Source organism: Leguminivora glycinivorella, chromosome 8 (assembly GCF_023078275.1).
Source record: "Leguminivora glycinivorella isolate SPB_JAAS2020 chromosome 8, LegGlyc_1.1, whole genome shotgun sequence".
NCBI classification, from domain to species: Eukaryota; Metazoa; Arthropoda; class Insecta; order Lepidoptera; family Tortricidae; genus Leguminivora; species Leguminivora glycinivorella.
Genome location: NC_062978.1, coordinates 15,936,799 through 15,957,838, shown reverse-complemented (window position 1 = coordinate 15,957,838; position 21,040 = coordinate 15,936,799). Strand labels below are relative to the sequence as shown.

The 21,040-nt window shown below is 36.0% G+C and overlaps 1 protein-coding gene across 1 annotated transcript in view; it reads left to right on the top strand.

Annotated features, from left to right (window-relative positions):
• The first annotated feature begins 15,319 nt into the window (after positions 1-15,319).
• The window catches only part of LOC125229078 (cell division protein ZipA-like), an 83,973-nt gene continuing 78,252 nt past the window's right edge, over positions 15,320-21,040 (top strand). The window contains exons 1-2 of the mRNA XM_048133855.1: positions 15,320-15,481; positions 16,847-16,958. Of these exons, the coding sequence (XP_047989812.1) occupies positions 15,320-15,481; positions 16,847-16,958 (274 nt within the window). The remainder of the gene's footprint in view (positions 15,482-16,846; positions 16,959-21,040) is intronic.

The window sequence follows — 21,040 nt, the reverse complement described above, 5'->3', positions numbered from 1 at the left end:
CGGACGGTATCAGGTTAGTCGGTTTTTTGGCAATGTTTACGTTTTGCTTTTAACCGACAATAGCTGATATCGTCCAGCAAACTGATAATCTGTTAGCCATTTAAGTACAGTAAATAAACATAATAATATATGCTATTACTTTATGTCTCTCTCTCATACCGGTCGTGTTTTAATTTTATCACCACGAGTTTCAAACTGCCTCTTCCCGCGCTTGAATCGTAATGTACTATTTCATAATTCGATAATGGTTTATCTGCACTGGTAAAGCAATCCCTGTATTTCGTGGTGCAACATAAAACTGCATGGCACGAAGTGGATTAACTAATAAGATTAGCATAATTGCGTTGCCACTGCACGCGAGTCCATAGCTTTTCATAATTAGCGCCATTGTTAGAAACTGCTTGTTGCTAAGGAACTGGGAGAAGTAGGTCGACTTTTCATGAGTTTGAAGTGGTTAATTTTAGCAGAGTTGTTGGTAAAAGAATGCGAGTTCATTATTCGCGGCTATAAATGAAGGAAATAACTACGGTTGTAAAAAGAAGTTGTACTTCGAAAGCTACAAAGTTAATAGGAAGTAGTTTAAGTTGCACTGCAAGTATACCTACTTCTCGATTTTATAATTTGGTCTGTTCTGTTCATATTCGAGACTCGAGACTGATTTCCCTTGTATTAGGTAAAGACCACAACATTCTTGTTGCGAATTTACAACGAGTCTTATCATAGTTATCTCTCTTTTTCGCTCTTCCCTACTGGTGCGACAGAGCCATTTGCGTATCGTTCGTAGGTCGAATGAAGCGTCAATGAGTGTACTCTTAACTAGGGGCTAGCGTGCAAGTGTGATAGCGTATCGTGTCGTTGCGTCCTTTTGGTACTTATACGACAGGCTATATCACACTAAGGCCCCCTTGCACCAGCCACTTCACTCAGGGCTAGTGGGCTGTCATCTGTCAAATTCCATATAAATTGGTGGGTTAACCCTCGGGTTAACCCTCCATTTTCGTTGGTGCAAGTGGCCCTAAGCATGCTAGGCTAGGTCAGCTGAAGCTTTTATAAAGCGTCCATCGTAGGGTCAACGTTGCTACATTGGCTAAGCCCTGTTATTGTTAAGAATCATTCCAAATCTGGACAAATTTTTCAATCAAATATTATTCTTTACTTAAAGCGCGCGTATTGTATTTCATTGTATTTAGTTATTTAATCATTTCATTTCTACATGTTACTGAACTCCAACCACTACAGCAACACTTCAAAAGGGAAGTTGCATAAATATTTAAATGTTGACTAATAAACTTTGTCCTCAGCCCATGACCGACCCATCACAGTTTCCATAACATTCCGATTTATTCAGTCGTGAAATTAAACAAGCCCCCAAGCTCTATCACAATTTATGTTCGCACTAGATTGTAAAGGTCGACGAGACAAGATATCTGGGGTTGTACCCTCGTTAATTTAAGGCCATGGCCGTGGGTATTTTGTACCTGATTGCACAGCGACGAAGTGGTCGAATTACAAATTTTACTTTGGTTTGCAGTTGGATTTACCTTAACTATTTGAGTTCTAGCAGGTTCTACAAGTGCTGGACTTTCGTTCCGAAGGTCGCGGGTTCGAACCCCGGCTCGCACCAATGAGTTTTTCGGAATTTATGTGCGAAATGTCATTTGATATTTGCCAGTCGCTTTTCGGTGAAGGAAAACATCGTAAGGAAACCGGACTAATTCCAATAAGGTCTAGTATACCCTTCGGGTTGGAAGGTCAGATGGCAGTCGCTTTTGTAAAAACTAGTGCCTACGCCAAATCTTGGGATAAGTTGTCAAAGCGGACCCCAGGCTCCCATGAGCCGTGGCAAACGCCGGGATAACGCAAGGAGGATGATGACTTGAGTTCTAGCAGAATTATCAGTTGCTTCGCCCGAAAGAGTGGAGCATATTACGGAGCCAGGACCCTTTTGTTTTGCTGCAACGCACACAACGAACCCACCCACATTTTGATGTATGCTTCTTGTTATTTTTTCTGTAGTGTTAGTACTTATTATTGTTTATTTTTGTTTTAATTGTGTAATTTTTGTGGCAAACAAATAAATTATTATACAAGGTGCTCGCGAGGAACCCATATAACTTTAACGGCATATTCTTGGTCACATTTTAAGACTAAAATGTCATATAAACTTTTCTAGATTTCGTCTAGTTTCAGAGTTATTGCCAATTAAAAAAAAACATTTCGGTATTGTTACTCAGTAGAAAAGGTCTTCTTAACGGCGCTGATGCGCAATTGTGGAGCATAGTCTCACAGTAGTCATTGATAGATGTCAAAATGTGACAAGAAAAACTTCCAAAAAATTTGGTTTTTAGAAAAATTTATTAAGGAAGTCATTTTAATTGCCAACTTTATGCATAAGAATTGCTTTTTATTTGAAAATATGTCCAAAAAAGTTGAAAAAAAAAAAACAAAAAAACATTTTTTTTTGCGAAAAATTTTAAAATTCATATAACATTTTTTCTTTCTTTTGGCCTCAGAAACGCGTGGTTCAAGTTATGCGGGTTCCTCGCGAGCACCTTGTATATCTATTTGTATATACACATCATCATTCATCATTCGCCTGCCCCATTCCCATTCCCATTCATTTGGGGTCGGCGCAGCATGTCTTCCGCTTCCATACCTCCCTATCATCCGTCATCTCATCATTCACTTGCTTTCGCTTCATATCATCTCTCACACAATCCATCCACCTTTTCCTCGGTTTTCCTCTCCCGTTACTTCCTTCCACACTCATTCGCAATGCCTTTCTCGTCACATGACTTTCATCCCTTCGCATCACATGCCCATACCATGCCAGACGCTCTTACTTTTTCTACTATCGGTGTAACTTTCAGGCTTCCTCTTTAATACTCATTTTTTTATTATCTTATCCATTATTGTTACGCCACACATCCATCTTAACATTCTCATCTCTGTTACATTCAATCTCTTTTCATCAATCACCTTTAGGGCCCAGCACTCTGATCCATACATGACGACAGGTCTAATGATGGAGTTATAAATTTTACCCTTCAATCGAAGAGGCATCCGGGCGTCGCAAATGGTCCTCGTAACCTTTCGCCATTTCATCCACCCTGTGCTAATCCAGTTTTTCACGTCCCAGTCGATATCACCATCGCACTGTACGAGCGAACCAAGGTACTTGAAGTCGGAGCAGACCGGCAATAAAGTGCCATCGAGTTCTATGGCAGCAAAACTAGAGAGACCGCCGAAATCACAGAACATAATTATGTTGTGTTTTAGATCTGCTGATCTTCAAGCCAACATTCTCCAGTTTTTGCCGCCATGTCTCGAGTCTGCTCTGTACCTCGTGTCCGTCTTCACCGAAAAGAACAATGTCATCGGCGAAAAGCATACACCAGGGTACCTCCTCCTGTATGTCCGACGACAAGGCGTCCATTATAAGCAGGAAGAGATACGGGCTTAGAGCCGATCCCTGGTGCAAGCCCACCGCGACACTGAACCTGTCGGTGGTGCCGGCAACTGACCGGACGCGTGTACAACATTGGCTGTACATTGACCGAATTAGCTCCACATACTTCCCAGGCATGCATTTATTTTTCTGTACATACACATATGAGTATACAAATTCACGCCTGAATTCCAAAACGGGGTAAGTAAATACTAAGTGCTCTAGTTTCAGAGAATATGATTCAAAGATAATTTTTAAGAAAAAAAAACCGTCGCCTTTCGGGTTCTGGTGAAAGTTACTTGCGAATGTTGGATTATGTAGAAATGTGTAGGTATTTTTTAAAACTGCTTTTAATGCTTTAATTATTAGATGGCAACATAAATGAATATACGTATAACGTTAAGGTTTGAGGAGTTTCCTCAATTCCTCATGAATCCGATATTATATTATAAGAAATCGAAGCTTGACAAACTTTGACTTGAAAACTCAATATGCTTAACAAACATAACTAAATAAATAAATGTCACTGTTCTGAACTTAAATGCATGCTTTTCTTGCAAAAATACCAAAGTCACTTATGAGTGTGCCGTTCAGATTTGAGGAGTATGGTTCTGACTATCATCAGCAGTTCCACTGCACCAAATGTCACTGTTCTGGACGCAAGTGCATGCTGTTCTTATAAAAATACCAAAGTCACTATAAGCGTGCCGTTCAGATTTGAGGAGTTCGGTTCTGACCATCAGCAGTTCCACTGTACCAAATGTCACTGTTCTAGACGTAAGCGCATGCTGTTCTTATAAAAATGGCAAAGTCACTATAAGCGTGCCGTTCAGATTTGAGGAGTTCGGTTCTGACCTTCATCAGCAATTCCGCTGCACCAAATGTCACTGTTCTGGATGAAAGTGCATGCTGTTCTTATAAAAATACCAAAGTCACTATAAGCGTGCCGTTCAGATTTGAAGAGTTCTATTCTGGCCATCATCAGCAGTTCCACTGCACCAAATGTCACTGTTCCGTACCTAAATGCATGCTGTTCCTTTAAAAACACAAAAATCACTATATGTATGCCTTTCAGATTCGAGGAGTTCCCTCGATTTCTCCAGGATCCCATCATCAGAACTAGGTTCTGAGAAAAATGGGACCAATCTGTATGCATATACATTCAATTAAAAAAAAAAATTTCAAAATCGGTCCAGTAACGACGGAGATATCGAGGAACAAACATTAAAAAAAAAAAAAAAAACATACAGACGACTTGATAACCGTCCTTCTTGAGATATGAGGCGACGGTTAAAAACGATAGTGTAATATCGTAGTGAAAATTAACCCATCGCCTACATTAAAATTGATCCCCAATCTCAGAGTCCAATCGTGCTGGCGAAACTCTTAAGACGTCATCAACTTATGGAAGTAGCAAGTATGTTATATTACAGCCCTGTGCATAAAGTTTTATTGTTCTGAATATTTTTTTTAATAAAACATCTTACGTAAAAACTTTAATGTAAATACAATGTCCCCCAAAACTGTTTACACAGTTTGACTGTGGGATCTGGGTGAGTCTAAAGGTACATATAATTTAGTTGTCATGATAATGAATACAGATCTATATAAGTATATTGCCAAAGATGGTTAGGTTCACAAATAAATGAGGCATCTAAATTTTGTATTTACTAGTACTTTTAAATAAAAAGTATATAATTATAATTTTCTTGTAATGTATAATTGTAAGTTTAGTTAATTAAAAACTGTTAATTACTTTATAAACAATTATAAACTGTAGTACTTACCAATAGTGCTGCCGTCCTAAGGTAAAAGGCAGCTATTCGACATTTTGCCGAAATTGACTTATTGTAATATTCGTAATGTACAGGTTAAGCTGCATCGACCACTTTTTTCCGTTTTTCGATATGTTGCCTAGTTTCCGAGAAAATTTCTCTAAAAAGGCAGTATTTGCACTAATTTTCCAAGATTTCCTAGCCAAAAAAGCAGCTATTTAACAACTAAGCTAAATCAACGTATATGCAGATATACGTTTTTTTACGCTCTGGTTAGGTTGACATGTTATCCAGTATTACTAGCCTAAAAGTACGTAAAAGTGAAAAACTAGGCTAAAAATACGTACAAGACGTTATACGTAGTTTTGGCGTAGGATTTTGATAAATTTTTTAAACTGATACTAGTCTAAAAAAGCGTATATACATTTTTTCTGTAAGAAATGTCAAATACGCCATTTAAGCCTAGTATCGCTCGATTGTTTTACAACACAATATTAGTCTATAAAAACGAATAAGTGTTATACGTTCTTCTTATTTTGTATGGGTGTCATATTAAACGTAAAAAAACTTTTAAAATGGGTGAAAGTGCTGCAAACTAGCCTATAAAACAGTATATGCTCCAACCTTTGTCAATCCACCCGCCAGCCGAAAGATACTTTATGCTATGGAAAAGCCATCAGTGACGAGCTGCGAGCACCGGCGCAGCTTGTGACTGACAGTACGAGAGCGCAGCTGGCTTTTTTCGCCCGAAATATGGATCGAAACCAAACGAAGTTAGGAAAAATACTGAATGATTGCATTTTTGATACGTTTTAACAATAATAACTATTGTTTACATTTCCTACATCATTTCTATTGTCATTTTTATTCGAGATACAAACATTTAACTCGATTTTCAGATATTATTGCTTGAAAGCAAATACGTCTTTTTAGCGTAGTTTGCGGTGGGAAAGTTGTTCGTATGTAGTTTTTTTTGCCGCAAACACTATATGAGGTATATTAATATTCCACGGTTTAAGTATTTAACGTTATCCTTTTTGGTTTAATTTACAGTAAAACAAGTAAATAATTTGCAATGAGAACGTTAGAGATGAATGTTGATATAGAGAGGGAGGGGTAAATCCAAACAACGATGAATGGATTATGTGAAATAGGATATTAGAGAGAAAGATATGAGTGTTGAGATGACGAAAGAGGAGAATGAAAGAGGAAGACCTGTTCTACCTACCCCACATAAAATGAGATAAGGGTATGAGGAATAAGAAGGAGAAGTATTGGCAGTAGTCTACATTTTCAACTATGTTTTATTTTACAAACATGGAATATTAATATGAATATAATAGGAAATTGAATATGAAAATAACCATATTTTTGATAACCAGTATCAAAAAGTGTGTGTGAAAGTTAGGCCTATATAATAAACTTACGGGGTCATCTGCCACTGTTTCCAGAAAATCCATTAAATGACTATTTTGTTGTAGTCGAATTCAATTTATAACTAATTATTTTGATTGACTTTGATTTTGATACTCACTATAAACTTTTGGATCGCAATTTTTGTATTGTAACATTGTTGAAGATTTTTATGGTTACTAATCCAGTCATTTCTGAATTGCTCGATGTTATCTGTTTCTTAGCTTAATTCATTTCAGGGTAGTTCGACGGATTTAATGTTTTCGCAACAAACTCGACATCATTCTTTTGATACCAGACCGGTACTTGGCGAGCGTAGTGAAAAGCAGCTTAATCGTACCAGAAGAATATTTGATCCCTGTACTTTCATATACTTAAGCAGAACCTGCTTATGAAGGCATTCCTTCTTGTAAATCTAGGAATGTAAGTTTCCTTAAACAAAAAACGAATGGACAAATTGCTTGCCAAACCACTTTTTGCCCAAATTTTTCGCAAAAAATCATTTTATCGTAGGTATTTGAAACCTATCAGAGGATGAGGTACCTCTTGGTCGTTTAACTTCCGAGCTCGAGTTTTGACGGGAGATTCCTGAGTTTGGATGCGTTTTGGATGTATTTGTTTCATGTATATAACCAGCCGCAGTGAATGACGCTCTTTAGCTTAATAATAATAATAATAATAAAATACTTTATTGCACACTACAGAAGAAAAAGAAACATAATTCAGAACAGATACAACGTGGTAGGTCGCTTACTGAACTATTGCTACATATTCGCACAATCTCTACTAGAAATTGGTAAAATTGTTTTTTGTTTGCAAACTGTTCGTCACATAATAATTATATTATCTTTTTCTCTAAATTTTTTTATAGAAAAGAGCCGGGTTTTTTTAGAGCGACCATGAAATTCTTCTAAACTGTATGTATAATTCATGCGAAACCATTTGGTAGTAGGTAGTGTAAACTGCTTTCTAACTCACATCTTGTGCGGCCAATTTCATAGTCATCCAAATCCTTTGCAGACAGATTGGTCACAATTAAAACCCGTTGTTGTTTTACCTCTCATCTTGGCATTAAAATTACATAATTATAATTTATTTTGCCTCCAATTCTCAGAAGTGACGCGATAGATTGACATATGACATATGATATAAAAATTGACCTTTTTTTCAAAGCAAAATAACAAATTGACCTTTTTTATCATTACTTACTAACTTGTTTCCATTAGCAACGTAGGAAAGTTTCCACAAAACTCCGAATTAGTACACGTATGTTTAGTATACAGACGGCACTCTTATCATCTAGGCTTTGAGGAAAAATGACGATTAGATACTAATAATTGACTACTTACTGACTAACTTAAAAGAGCAGGTATTATTGTGTACTGTAAAAGTTTATTATATTATATTTATCACTATCCAAAAAGAATCGATAGATCTAGTTTTTTTTTAAGTAAATAGGGACAGAATGGCGTTTTCTTGTTTCTTTAATACATACGTTTTTAAACGACGTATTTGCATTTTGTTCCAATTTCTTCCAAATATACTAATCTATAAAGCCGTATATACGATTTTTTTGATAGTATGCGTTCTTTTAGACTAGCAGTACAGTCGAAAATCTGGAAAACTCACTAGGATACTAATTAAAAAGGCCGAATAACTACGATACTGCCTTTAACTTAGAATCTCGAGTGCTAGATGGGCATTGTTGCTAAGCAATAAGATAATATGTGATTATATACGGCATTATAGCCTAGTTTAAGAGAAAATCCTAGATTAGAACACCGTATAAAGCATGTTTTACCGCTTTTTTGACTTGTAATATCTACCATTTTTGAAGCTTAATACTATGCAAAAAGGCTTTTATCGAATTAAAAAAAAACCAGTCGCTGTACAAACACACAAATAATGTCTAAAATAAGTAAACACTTATACCTACTATATACAAAAAGAAATAATGAAAAAAGTTAATCCGTTTTGTAGAAATTCAAAAAAGAAGGTTTTTTGCGATTATCTCAAAACTAGCTTTTGTCGAATAGCTGCCTTTTACCTTAGGACGGCAGAGTGGAAGAGCGGTAATTCTCTTAATACAAGTATTTCAAATACTTAAAAAGAGATACTAGCCCAATTATGTAAATATTGTATTGCTACCAAATAAATAATTTTAATTTTAATTTTATTTTTTTTTTATTTTTTTTTAATGCTGACTGTACCAACCTATGTATCGACTCAGCTATGTCAACGTATACACACGATATTAAAGCCATTACAGTACTGCCTTTTTACTTTTGCCCGTACTTATGTCCTATTTATCGCCGGCCGTAAGTCATGATAAGGGTGCGCAACTCCAAGGGATCCAAGGGCATCGTAAATATTCATTACTCCAGCAACATTGAACTCTTGTTTAAGAATCGCACATTGAGCTCGTTTTTTAAGGGTCCATTCTATAAAAAAATTGTGTTTTTTTTTTTTCTTAGAGAGACGAGTAGACTCAAAAAGTATGCATACATAGCTGGGGTGAATTATAAAATCGAAATTATATATATCTTGTATTTTAACGTAGTTTTTTAGGTAAGTGGTCTGATCTAGTTCTGGCTAAGCTTAAAACGTATAAAAATACTGCGAACTCACAATGTAATTTTTTTTAATACCATTACAGTCATAGTCTCTATTGAAACTTACATTTGTATCAATTTCCACTAAAAATATGTAAGTAACAACGTAAAAAATCAAACAAATAATAGCCGAAACAGATATTCTTACTAGCTCGGTTAATAATTAACTCTAACATATAAATATTTAATATCGATGTCTCTATGTATGTTATTATTACCTGCATAAAATATGAAGGCACAATATTATGGCGACAACTCATAACCTGCGCATACAATAAACTAACTAAAAATTAAAACATTGCGAATTGTATTCGCAAAATAAATAGACTCTGGCTATTGACCGTTTTACCTTCTTCAGAGTCTGAGATAAGTTATAGATATAAGACGATAAGATCTTGACAGCCTTGCTAGTGCTGCCGGCGTATCATGCTTCCAATTTTATCACTTATCCACGTGGATAAGACATGTGTCACTCTCACACTGACATACTTGTCAAAGCGTGACGGATGCTTTATCCATGTGGATAAGTGATAAAATTAGAAGCATAAATAAATAAACAAATAAATAAATAATACGCCGGCAGAGGTTATTTTAAACGTCAAACTTCGATAAAACTATGACGTTTACTTAAACCTTGCAGCTGTGACTATCAAAATCGTTGCTAACGTTTCTTGCACAGATGTCATATATACCATATATCAAGCAAACGTATCTACTTAGCGTGTCAAATTAACTCAGTAAAATCCATTGAGTTGTCCGTCTTTAATCACAGCTTGCAGCTTTCGGGCGTCAATTTTTGTACGTTGAAGTCAACAAAAACATTAACAATGCCTTGTTACGTGATATTTAATTGCAACAACACAAAAATTATGAACACTCAAGGGCCTGAGACATACTTACTTAAAATCACAGTCAAGGGCCTGAGACATACCGTAAACCGGGGTTACTTTGATCAATTTCAGACTTTGACACTATTTTTTGACGACCCTAATATACTTAAAAATATGAAATTAAAATATAATAATCGGATTTTTCTCTTCTATAAGCCTGCCAAATATAAAAAAAATAGGACCTACAGTTTTTACGAAAAAAAATAAAAATAACGCGATCAAAGTTATATTGAGAATGGGGTTACTTTGAAACCCCTACTTTTTTACTGGGAATCTAAAGTAAACCCACTAAAAAGCTAATAAAAAATTAAAAAATAAAAATCGGTCAAGTACTTTTTGAGTTATACATATTTTAAGTGTATGGGGTGACTTTGATAACATACCAAATGATACAAATTATAAATTTTGAGCCATTTATTATATTATTTGCCAGGAATAACATAAAAACATTACTTATAGGTACAGATATATTATCTTTAATATCTGATATCTGACAACAGATATGTCATAATCAGCCTTTTTATAAATCAACATGTTATAGAAAAAATAGGTACTGAACCAAAAATATTGTCGCTTCTTTTGTATGTACTGGATACGTCCGATTAAAAAATATATAATGATTCTTAGATATCCTAAATATTAGATTAAGATTAGGTTTCTTTTACAATAGCTTACACACATTTTGGTCACAAATATAATCAGCTTTTTCTAAAAATCAAATAACAAATAACAAAGGCAATGTAACTTCTTTGCGTGTTATCCTATAATTATGGTACCTACCTATTCTATAAATTAGGTAGGAACAACATTAAAAATCGAAAACATAACCTTGGAAGGTATTATAAACTCTAACAAACTACATTTCTAAAATGTCGATGAAATATCATCAAAATGAACTTCAACAAAGGTTTCGAAATCTTCATCAGCCTTAATTGATTTTGGTCGAGGTAAAAATGCAATTATGTCAGTCTCATCTATCTCCTATATGTCTCCTATTACTCTCTTAAACCTTTTTTTGGTTTGCCATGCCTTTGATAATTCGATCAATCTAACCACGTAGAAGTTATCAAAGACACCCCAATCCATGGATTCCCCGATAGCGTGCACGTGTGTCGGTTGTTGAACTGAGGTTTTTTTTAACTTCACGAATAAACACTGATTAACTTGAGGCACCGTGAAAATCACGTCTATTTATAAGATACAATTACAGTCAAAGTTTTTCACGCAATCAAATTAAGAAGAAAAGCGTACTTACCATAAATATTTTTTTTCTTGGTGAAATAACAAGTATAAATGTGCACCCGGTCAGTATGTGGTGGAGCAACTATCAGAGTCGACATTAAACAAAAAAGAACTCCTTAGACGTTTTTCAATTCGGTTAAACGAGGACTTTAGTATCGGAAGGAAGTTGTTATCAAAGTCGACCCACAAATCAAAGTAACCCCGGTTTACGGTACTTAAAATCACAGGCAAGTAACAACTTCAGTACAAAATCTGACACGCTCGGCTCCTATACAAATAGATGAACTTGTCTAGTTTCTTGGCCTGTTTTCTACCTACCTATAATATGCAATTTATTCTGCATTACCTACGGAACCATTAATAAGCTACATATTTCCCATATTTCTTGGCCATAATGCGATTAATGGCGTTGTTATTACCATCACAATAGAGTCCAAGACTATTTCGCCGAATAGGCTAATGACCCGTGGTGATTTAATAGGTTTCATTCCAATAGTAATAGCTGTTTACATCATATTTTTCATGAACATGTTGAAGAAAGTTATATCTCTCCGCTCCCGACTTTGCTATCGAAGATATTTTCGTTATGAAGTATTTGTTCAAAATACCTCGGGTTCTATTTCCATTAATATAATAATTATGGTTGTGTTATTAAAACAAAAAATAATAAAAAATATACTGCCAAACATTTAGGTATATCGTTAAACGCAGTATTTGAAAACAAATGACAAAAACTTATTTTTTATTGCATTTTTTTAATAGTTATTTGTTATACAAGGGGGCAAAGTTGTATTTTAACGCCGAGTGTGGAATGGAAAAACGAGCAAGTGGAAGGATTCTATGGTTGAACCACGAGCGAAGCGAGTGGTTCGAGAATAGAATCCTGAACTTGCGAGTTTTTTAACACACGAGAAGTAAAATACATTTGCACCCGAGTGTAACACAAAACTTTTCCCCTCACTATAGCGAGGAAACTACAACGCAAAAAGTGCGTTTATCACTGCTTCCAGTAGTTCCACAGTGGTAATTAAATCATCTTAATTACTAGATTCACCTATTTTTATCAATTTTGAAGCAGTTAATTTGACTTTATTCGAGGTCAAATTACTTTACCCACTAGTGGATAAAATGCGTTTTTACCTGCTGGTATTAAAGGACAAAACACGTGTTTCCGAGCTAGTGAGGGGAAAATACTGTTTGATGTGTTTTGAAGTTTATATTAAAATACCAAATTCGCCTTTTTATCAGGCGCCGTAGAAATTATCAGTCTTCGGTAATATAATAACAATCGACGGGCAAATTTTTCAACTGTATCGGACTAAAAATAATTGTCACGGTTGTTTTCAATAAGTACCTACCGGGTATAGTGGATCCTCGCTAACTCGACGTAACTCATGTTAAACTTACCTCATTAACACACCTAATAATTCAAGAAAGTTCTCGCAAAACGACCTAACCTGAACCAGTAAATAAGTCCAATTGTCATGTTTTCTTTCCCAACGTCGCCGGGTGGTAATGTGCGGGACCATTAAAAGAACATAAATACACAATCGCGTCTATAAACGTCGGGGAGTTTCGTAGTTCCTTTTATTACTGTGTGTCGCGATATAGTCTCTTTTTTACATCATTTTATGTTGCTTTACATATTTTGCTTGCAAGTAGATTTAGCTAATGTTAAGAAGAAATTAGGTATCTGAAAAATATTAGTTAAAATCTGTATTCTTTTTAAGTTCGTTTAAGGAGAATACTAGATAAAAATCACAAACATTTATATTTTGTTATTTTTTCTTCTTCTTCGTCGAAACCTCATGACTGAGGGTCGTGACCACCATGAGTCGTTGTACGTTGCAGTGCTCTCCATTCAAGCCGATCTTTTGCCTTCCTAAAGGATCCCTGGAGCCCAACGCGTGTGACCTTCATGATTGTGCTAAACCAGCGCATGAATAATCCGGCTCTTTTACGACCTACTTTTTTTTTGTTATTTTTTACATGAATTTATGTTGCCAGTGGCAATGGATTGTATTTTTTTTTTGAGTTCGTTGAAGGAGGAAACTAAATGAAAATCACAAAAATTCATATTCTGTTATTTTTACAGCAATTTATGTTGCCAGTGGCAATATCGGATTCAATGGCGTACATATTGCATGTTATTTGCTTTGACCACGTTTTAACCGGCGCTCATGTTTTGACCGATTCTGGGAAGTGATAGGCACATAGTTATATTCTCTACCAAAAATATATCGGTTAAAAGCAGTAAGTATATGTGTCGCAGGGATATGGCCAAAACAGAGATTTTATCAAATCACTAAGGGATATGATCAAATCACGCAGGAATCGCAGGATGTCAAAATGGCGAATCCATTTTATCATTTCTCTAGAAAATTTCAGTCATTTGACTAAATCCCTTACTCTGTTTAATGAAATCACAGACATTTGTTAGCATTCATAATTTATTATTTAGATTTTAGTCATATTTAAAGATCCAAATATGTAATTTAAATTGCGGTATATTTTGATAAACAATGTCTGTGGTTTATCAAAATATACTAAATTAATAAGTAACGGAAGTTAGGATTTGACATCTCGTGCTGGCTCCCGACTGGTTCCGCCATCTTGGTTCGTGACTCGTGGGGAGGGCAAGATGGCGCCAACGGACTGACAGTTGTGAGGTAGAACGAGATAGACCGGAAATAAGTGCACATCATGTAAATGAGATCATTACGTTTTGATGTAAATTCTTGTGCATTATCGGAGTGTTCGTGAATAAACGCCCTGCAGAATCATCGGATTGTTTTATTGAATTGTCTGGTTTACAAATCAGACGGTGGGATTAATCGAGGTTATCGTATAAACCTTGGTGAAAAAAACTTACGCCCTTGAAGGTATGTAAAAATAGTGATCACTTACCATATTTTAATAACATTGATTAAAGCGATAGCCATAGAAATTGCTTATTATTCCATGATCATTATGAAAACAGTTTTGACAAAATTAACTAAGTTTTTTTTTGTCTAGTAATTACATTTAGTTATTCTCAGTGAGTACGTTTGAAATATTTATGTTTACAATGTTTTCTACAAAAATTACGAACTTAAATTGTCTATATAAGAGTTGAAATTATAGTTAACTTTTCAAGTGGTATGTCAATTAAAGCGTAGTTAACGCTTATGTGTCGACATTTCTATAGACGTCGCTCGCCCGAAAGGATAAAATATATTGAACGCAGTTTTACATTTTTTTTAATAATAAGTTTTTAAAGATTAACAGTAGGTCACAGTTTATTTACAGTAAGTTTACAAAGCCTTATGAAATTAAATATGTTTAGTAGTTTCAAAAATCAATAAAATATAGTATTTATAGTAAGTATTTAAACTTAAATGAAATATTTACATTAATTTACAGCTGCTAAAAAAGAAATAACTTCACATTGTTGAAAATTATTTGAAAGTGTTAAATTATGTTATAGCGAACTTACAAAATATTTAAATTACGTAACAAAATGAGGAAAATGTCTCGATAGAATGCAAATTAAATTTCATTAACGTATGAAAGGATTCATAACAGTTTACAACGATTGTACCTATCGAAGGTTGCTATCCTTCAGTGTTGTAAATTACAAAAACAATGGTAGATAAAGTGTCGCCCGATTTTTAACCAATTTCAATTCCAAGTCTATCTGAAACCTTGTCTTATTGACAACGTGTAATATTTTGTCATAGCAGTAATTTCGACAGTTACTATGAAAATGCTTAACCGTTTATTATAAGACCATAAAGTTGCTATTGTTTATTATAGTATAGAGGCACCTTATTGCAAGTGATTATTTCGATGTTTACAAGCGATTTATAAGTTCTTAAACACTCAGTAAACTTTCAATCATGTGCATCTAAAGTATAATTGAAGAACATTCACTTTTGGTGACATTTTGCAGTTACAATCATGGCAAGTGGAAAAGAGACGAGCCCAGGACCCTCTCGTAGGCGGAAAAGAGATGAGTCCTATGAAGATGATGACATTGATGACAACCGTAGCCCAGAGCGCCAGAGACGTCGGCACTCCGGGCACCGCAGCAGCCGCAGTCGACATAGGAAGAGCAAGAAGGTGAGGCGGTCTAGGTCTCATCGGCGAAGGTCACGCAGTTCTTCACATCGTCGCCACCAGCGCAATAGGTTGCAATCACGTGAACGTAAATCTGTCACCCCAGCTAGAACACCCCAGCAGATGGCACCGGCAGTTGCTGATACGATTTCTTCAGAAACATCCAATTCATCTGTTAGTAATAAGGAAATGACAGATTTCGCCACACAATTTAAAGAACTCATTCAGACTATGAAAGCAGGAGGTAATAATGAAAGATTTCCGACTATGAATGTGATACCTGAATATGACCCTGCTAAACGGACGCAGACTATTAGTACATGGTTGTTGAAAGTTAATGAATGTGCGCAAATTTATAGCTGGACAGAACGACAAACTATCCATTACGCTTTACCTAAATTAGTTGGTCTTGCGCAACAATGGTATCAAGGATTACCGAGTCTCCTGTTTTCATGGTCTGAGTGGCAGGAGAAGCTGAAGTCAGCTTTTCCCAGTGATGAAAATTATGGGCGACTATTGACTGAAATGTTGGCCTGTAAAGCACGATTTGGTGAATCGCTAGAAGAATACTATTATAGGAAAATGATTTTGTTAAATCGATGCAATATATCGGGTAAAAATGCAATAGACTGTCTGTTATTTGGCATTGAGGACAGGTCTGTAAGAACAAGCGCTGAGGCTGCTCAATTCACAGAGCCTGATAAATTATTAGTATACTTACGAAATGTGAAAATTACGAAACCCAACGAAAAGACTAACGCAACTTTCCAGGCCGGCACTTCGGACAATAGGCGTCCTAGGTTTAATAGATCTGTGCCCAATAATAATGAATCTAAAAGCAATACTAAATGTTACAATTGTGGCGAAGAGGGTCACCCATATTTTAAATGTAAACTTCCAATCAAAAGATGCAACTCATGTAGTAAAGTCGGGCATATTGCCAGTGAATGTTCTGTGAAAAAAGATACCACTGAGAAAAAGACTGTTTTGCGCATATCACTTAAACAGGGAAATGATACCAAATACTTCAAACCCGCATTGGTTAATGGTAAGGATTTTGATTGTTACATAGACTTTGGCAGTGAATGTACTGTAATGAGGGAATCAGACGCTCGTAAATTGACAGATGAGTGGACTCTGACAGATTTACCAGTGCTTACAGGTTTCGGCGATGGGCTAGTTAACTGTATAGGAAAGTTTGATATCAATTTGAAAATTGACTCTGCTCAAGCGGGTTTAGAAACGCTGGTTGTTCCAGATCATCTCCTAAAAGTACCTTTGTTAGTAGGGCAGACATTTACCGAGCAGGAACACATCGTTGTTTATAAAACTAGCAAGACTCTTAAAATATCAACCAACACATTACAGATTAAAGAAAACGTGCCATTATATGTTCATAAGTCAGTCAATGTTAGGGGCTACACGATTGTAGAAGTGTTTACGAAACCGGTGTATAGTGGGGATTTGTTTATCGAGCCAAGTATGTGTTTACAGCCAAGAAAAGAATACGAGAGTATACAAAGTGTCATTAAAATGGTAGATGGCTGTGGTCAGGTCGTAATCAAAGGTTTAGTCGCGGAGGGTTTTAATTTAGAAAAAGACGTATTGCTAGTCCGTGCGATACCTTTGAAGGAAGCTCCTAAAACCACGGAAACATATAGTGTCAATAGAATCGAATGTAATACTAGTAGACAGGACAGAGATTGTTTGATTGATGAAACGATGGTAAATGTAGATGAGAATATAAATAAAGATGATCGGCTTAAATTGGTAAATCTGCTTAATGAATATAGAGATTGCTTCGCGTTTTCAATTAAAGAACTAGGCTGCGTCACCAATACGGAAATGAATATTAAATTAAATGATCCTACACCTGTGGTATATAGACCATATCGGTTACCACTTTCAGAGCGAGAAGTAGTGAGAGGTATAGTTCAAGAACTTGAAGAATCAGGTATCGTTCAGCAGTCTTCTTCAGAATACGCATCACCGATTTTATTAGTTAAAAAGAAAACTGGCGATTACCGCCTTTGTGTGGATTTCAGAACTCTAAATAAACGCACAATCAAAGAACATTATCCTCTTCCGAGGATAGATGATCAGCTAGATAATCTTTCTGGACATAAATATTATACAACCTTGGACTTAGTATCAGGGTATTATCAGATCCCCATGGCGGAATCTTCAAGACATCTAACTGCTTTCATAACGCCAGACGGGCATTATGAATTCACAAGAATGCCCTTCGGGCTAGTTAATGCACCGTCCACTTTTCAAAGGGCAATTAATAACATCTTAGGTAATGCTAGATTCAAAGATGCTTTAGCATACATGGATGATGTGAATATTCCGGCGAAGACTGTTGAGGAAGGCCTTACTAAATTGAGAGAGATATTAGAACTGTTTCGAAATTCAGGGTTAACATTGAATCTTAAAAAGTGTCACTTTCTGATGCAGTCGATCAATTATCTCGGGTTCGAAATAAGTGAGAAAGGTATACGGCCTGGTGAGAGTAAGATTGAGGCGGTGGAAAAATTCCCTAGACCAACTGATCAGCACAAAGTACGACAATTCGTAGGACTGGCTAGTTTCTTTCGCCGGTTTGTCAAAGGGTTTTCATCAATTTCAAAACCTTTAACTCAATTGTTGAAGAAAGATGCCCGTTGGCTATGGGGAGAGGCTGAAGAAAACGCATTTATCACGTTGAAAAATGAGTTAGTTAAACGACCAATATTGTCGTTTTATGATCCAACATATGAAACGCAGGTTCACACAGACGCCTCTAAACATGGCATTGCGGGCATACTTCTTCAAAGACGAGATAAAAACTCCCCATTCACTGCAGTCGCGTACTTTAGTAGGCAAACTTCGCCGGAAGAAGCTAAATTCACTTCTTATGATTTAGAAACACTGGCCGTGGTATGCTCAGTACAGCGTTTTCGCGTGTATTTGTTAGGGATTTCCTTCACCATCGTCACAGATTGTAACTCACTTCGAGCCACTTTTGATAAGAAAGACATGTTACCGAGAGTAGCGCGTTGGTGGAGCATACTCCAAGAGTATGATTTTAGTATTGTGTATAAACCCGGACTAACTATGTCCCACGTCGACGCGTTAAGCCGTAACCCTCCAGAGCTAAAATCTACCCCTATTTTAAACATTCAAAGTATCAGTTCTAATTGGATAACTACGGTACAAAACAGCGACCCAGAACTTCAGAGAATAGTAAACATACTGAATGATCCAGAAAGCAATAATATTGTAGAAATTAAAAATAATTACTTGGTTAAGAGGGGGTTGTTATTTAGGAAGACTGAAGATGGGGATCGCTGGGTTGTACCAAAAGGCGTTAGATGGCAGGTATTGAAGGCTAGTCATGACGATATTGGCCATTTCGGTTTCGACAAGACGTACGACAAAATCAAGAGCAATTATTGGTTTGCTAAAATGAGAAGATTCATTAAAAAATACGTTGATTCGTGCTTAGAGTGTGCGCACGCAAAGGTCCCAGCTGGAAAAAAGGCTGGTGAATTACATACAATTGAAAAGGTTGACCGGCCATTTCATACTATCCATATTGACCACTTGGGACCTTTCGTACGCAGCAAAAAGAAAAACGCTTATTTACTCCTAATAATAGATGCGTTCACAAAATATATCATGTTAATACCAGTGAAGAGCACGAAAGCTGTCCATTCGATTAGAGCTATTAAGCACTATTTTCACACGTTTGACGTACCGAAACGGCTGATATCGGATCGCGGAACTTCGTTTACGGCTAAAAGTTTTAGAAACTATTTACATTCTCGAGGGGTGAAACATATTCTCAACGCAACCGCAACACCACGTGCAAATGGGCAGGTGGAGAGGTATAACCGAACGGTGTTATCCTCTCTTACTGCTGCTACCCATGGCAAGTCGGAAGCGTCATGGGATGAATATGTTGATGAAGTCCAATGGGGCTTAAACAACACTCTAAACAAGGGCACGGGAAAAACACCCTCACAAGCACTTTTTGGTTTTAAGCTGACTGGAATGTCTGACTCGGTTTTACAATCGCACATTGAAAATGACGAGACTGAGGCTCTGGTTGATCTGGTTGACGATAGTAAGAGTACGGTAGTTGAGGATCAGTCAGTAGATGATATTCGTAATGACATTTCTGAACACATCCGGTTAAACCAAGAAAAACAAAAAGTCGCTTTTGATAAGCGCAGAAAACTACTCACTTTTCAGGTTGGGGACTTAGTAAGGTTGGAAAGAGATATACCGTCGAGTGGGCAAAGTAGAAAGCTGGTGCCTAAACTCCGGGGACCATATCGTGTTGTTAAAGTACTTGATAATGATAGGTACGTTGTTGAAGACACTCCACTTTCGCGAAAGGGTAATAAACCATTTAGTGGAATTTTCTCCGTTGATAAAATGCATCGGTGGATGGTATTTAATAGAAGTAATGACACTGATTCTAGTAGCGAAAGTGATGAGTCGTAACTTTTGATTGGCAAGTAAGTAGGAGTAATGCAAATATTCTCGCATCAAAGCTGATGTAAATTCATGTACAAGCATCATATTATGAATAAATAAGAATATGATTATGATGAGCTACAATGGATTATATTCAAGAATATTATGTTAAAATACCTTATCAAATATTGTGTAAAATGAATGATCTATAAAATGTCGGAGACATAAAGGTGCTCCAATATCAAATTAAGTTTAATTGAGGCAGTGTTGGAGACATGAAGGGGCTCCAGGCTGTAAGTAGTTATAGGCAGTGTTGGAGACATGAAGGGGCTCCAGGCTGTAATTAGATATTAATAGGCAGTGTTGGAGACATGAAGGGGCTCCAGGCTGTGAGTAGATGATATTAAGCAGTGTTGGAGACATGAAGGGGCTCCAGGCTGTGATTAGATGTTAATAAGCAGTGTTGGAGACATGAAGGGGCTCCAGGCTGTGAGTTATGTTGATAGGCAGTGTTGGAGACATGAAGGGGCTCCACACTGAAAGTCAATTGTATGAGTGTTGGAGACATGAAGAGGGCTCCAGATTGTGATTAGACTGATTAGATAACATGAGACAGTATTAGAGACGTAAAGGGATCTTTATAATGTAATGGTTTCGTAAGAAGAATTTTGTAAATCATTGGTTAAAATGATTGCACAAATATCGTTTAATAATGTTACTAGTATTATAAACATAGTTAAAATATAGTTATTATGTGTGAAAATGAGGTATCATGAGCCAACTTATCTTATATTTCTTGTAAAATAAATACATATATTATATACTTATAACAAGAAATAAGTAAAACAAATGATTGTAATATAGTATTAAAGCGTAAGTGTAAACAATTAATCATAGTACTGGCATTTTATCGAGACGATAAAAAAAGTCAGGAAAGGCCGACTGTTAGCATTCATAATTTATTATTTAGATTTTAGTCATATTTAAAGATCCAAATATGTAATTTAAATTGCGGTATATTTTGATAAACAATGTCTGTGGTTTATCAAAATATACTAAATTAATAAGTAACGGAAGTTAGGATTTGACATCTCGTGC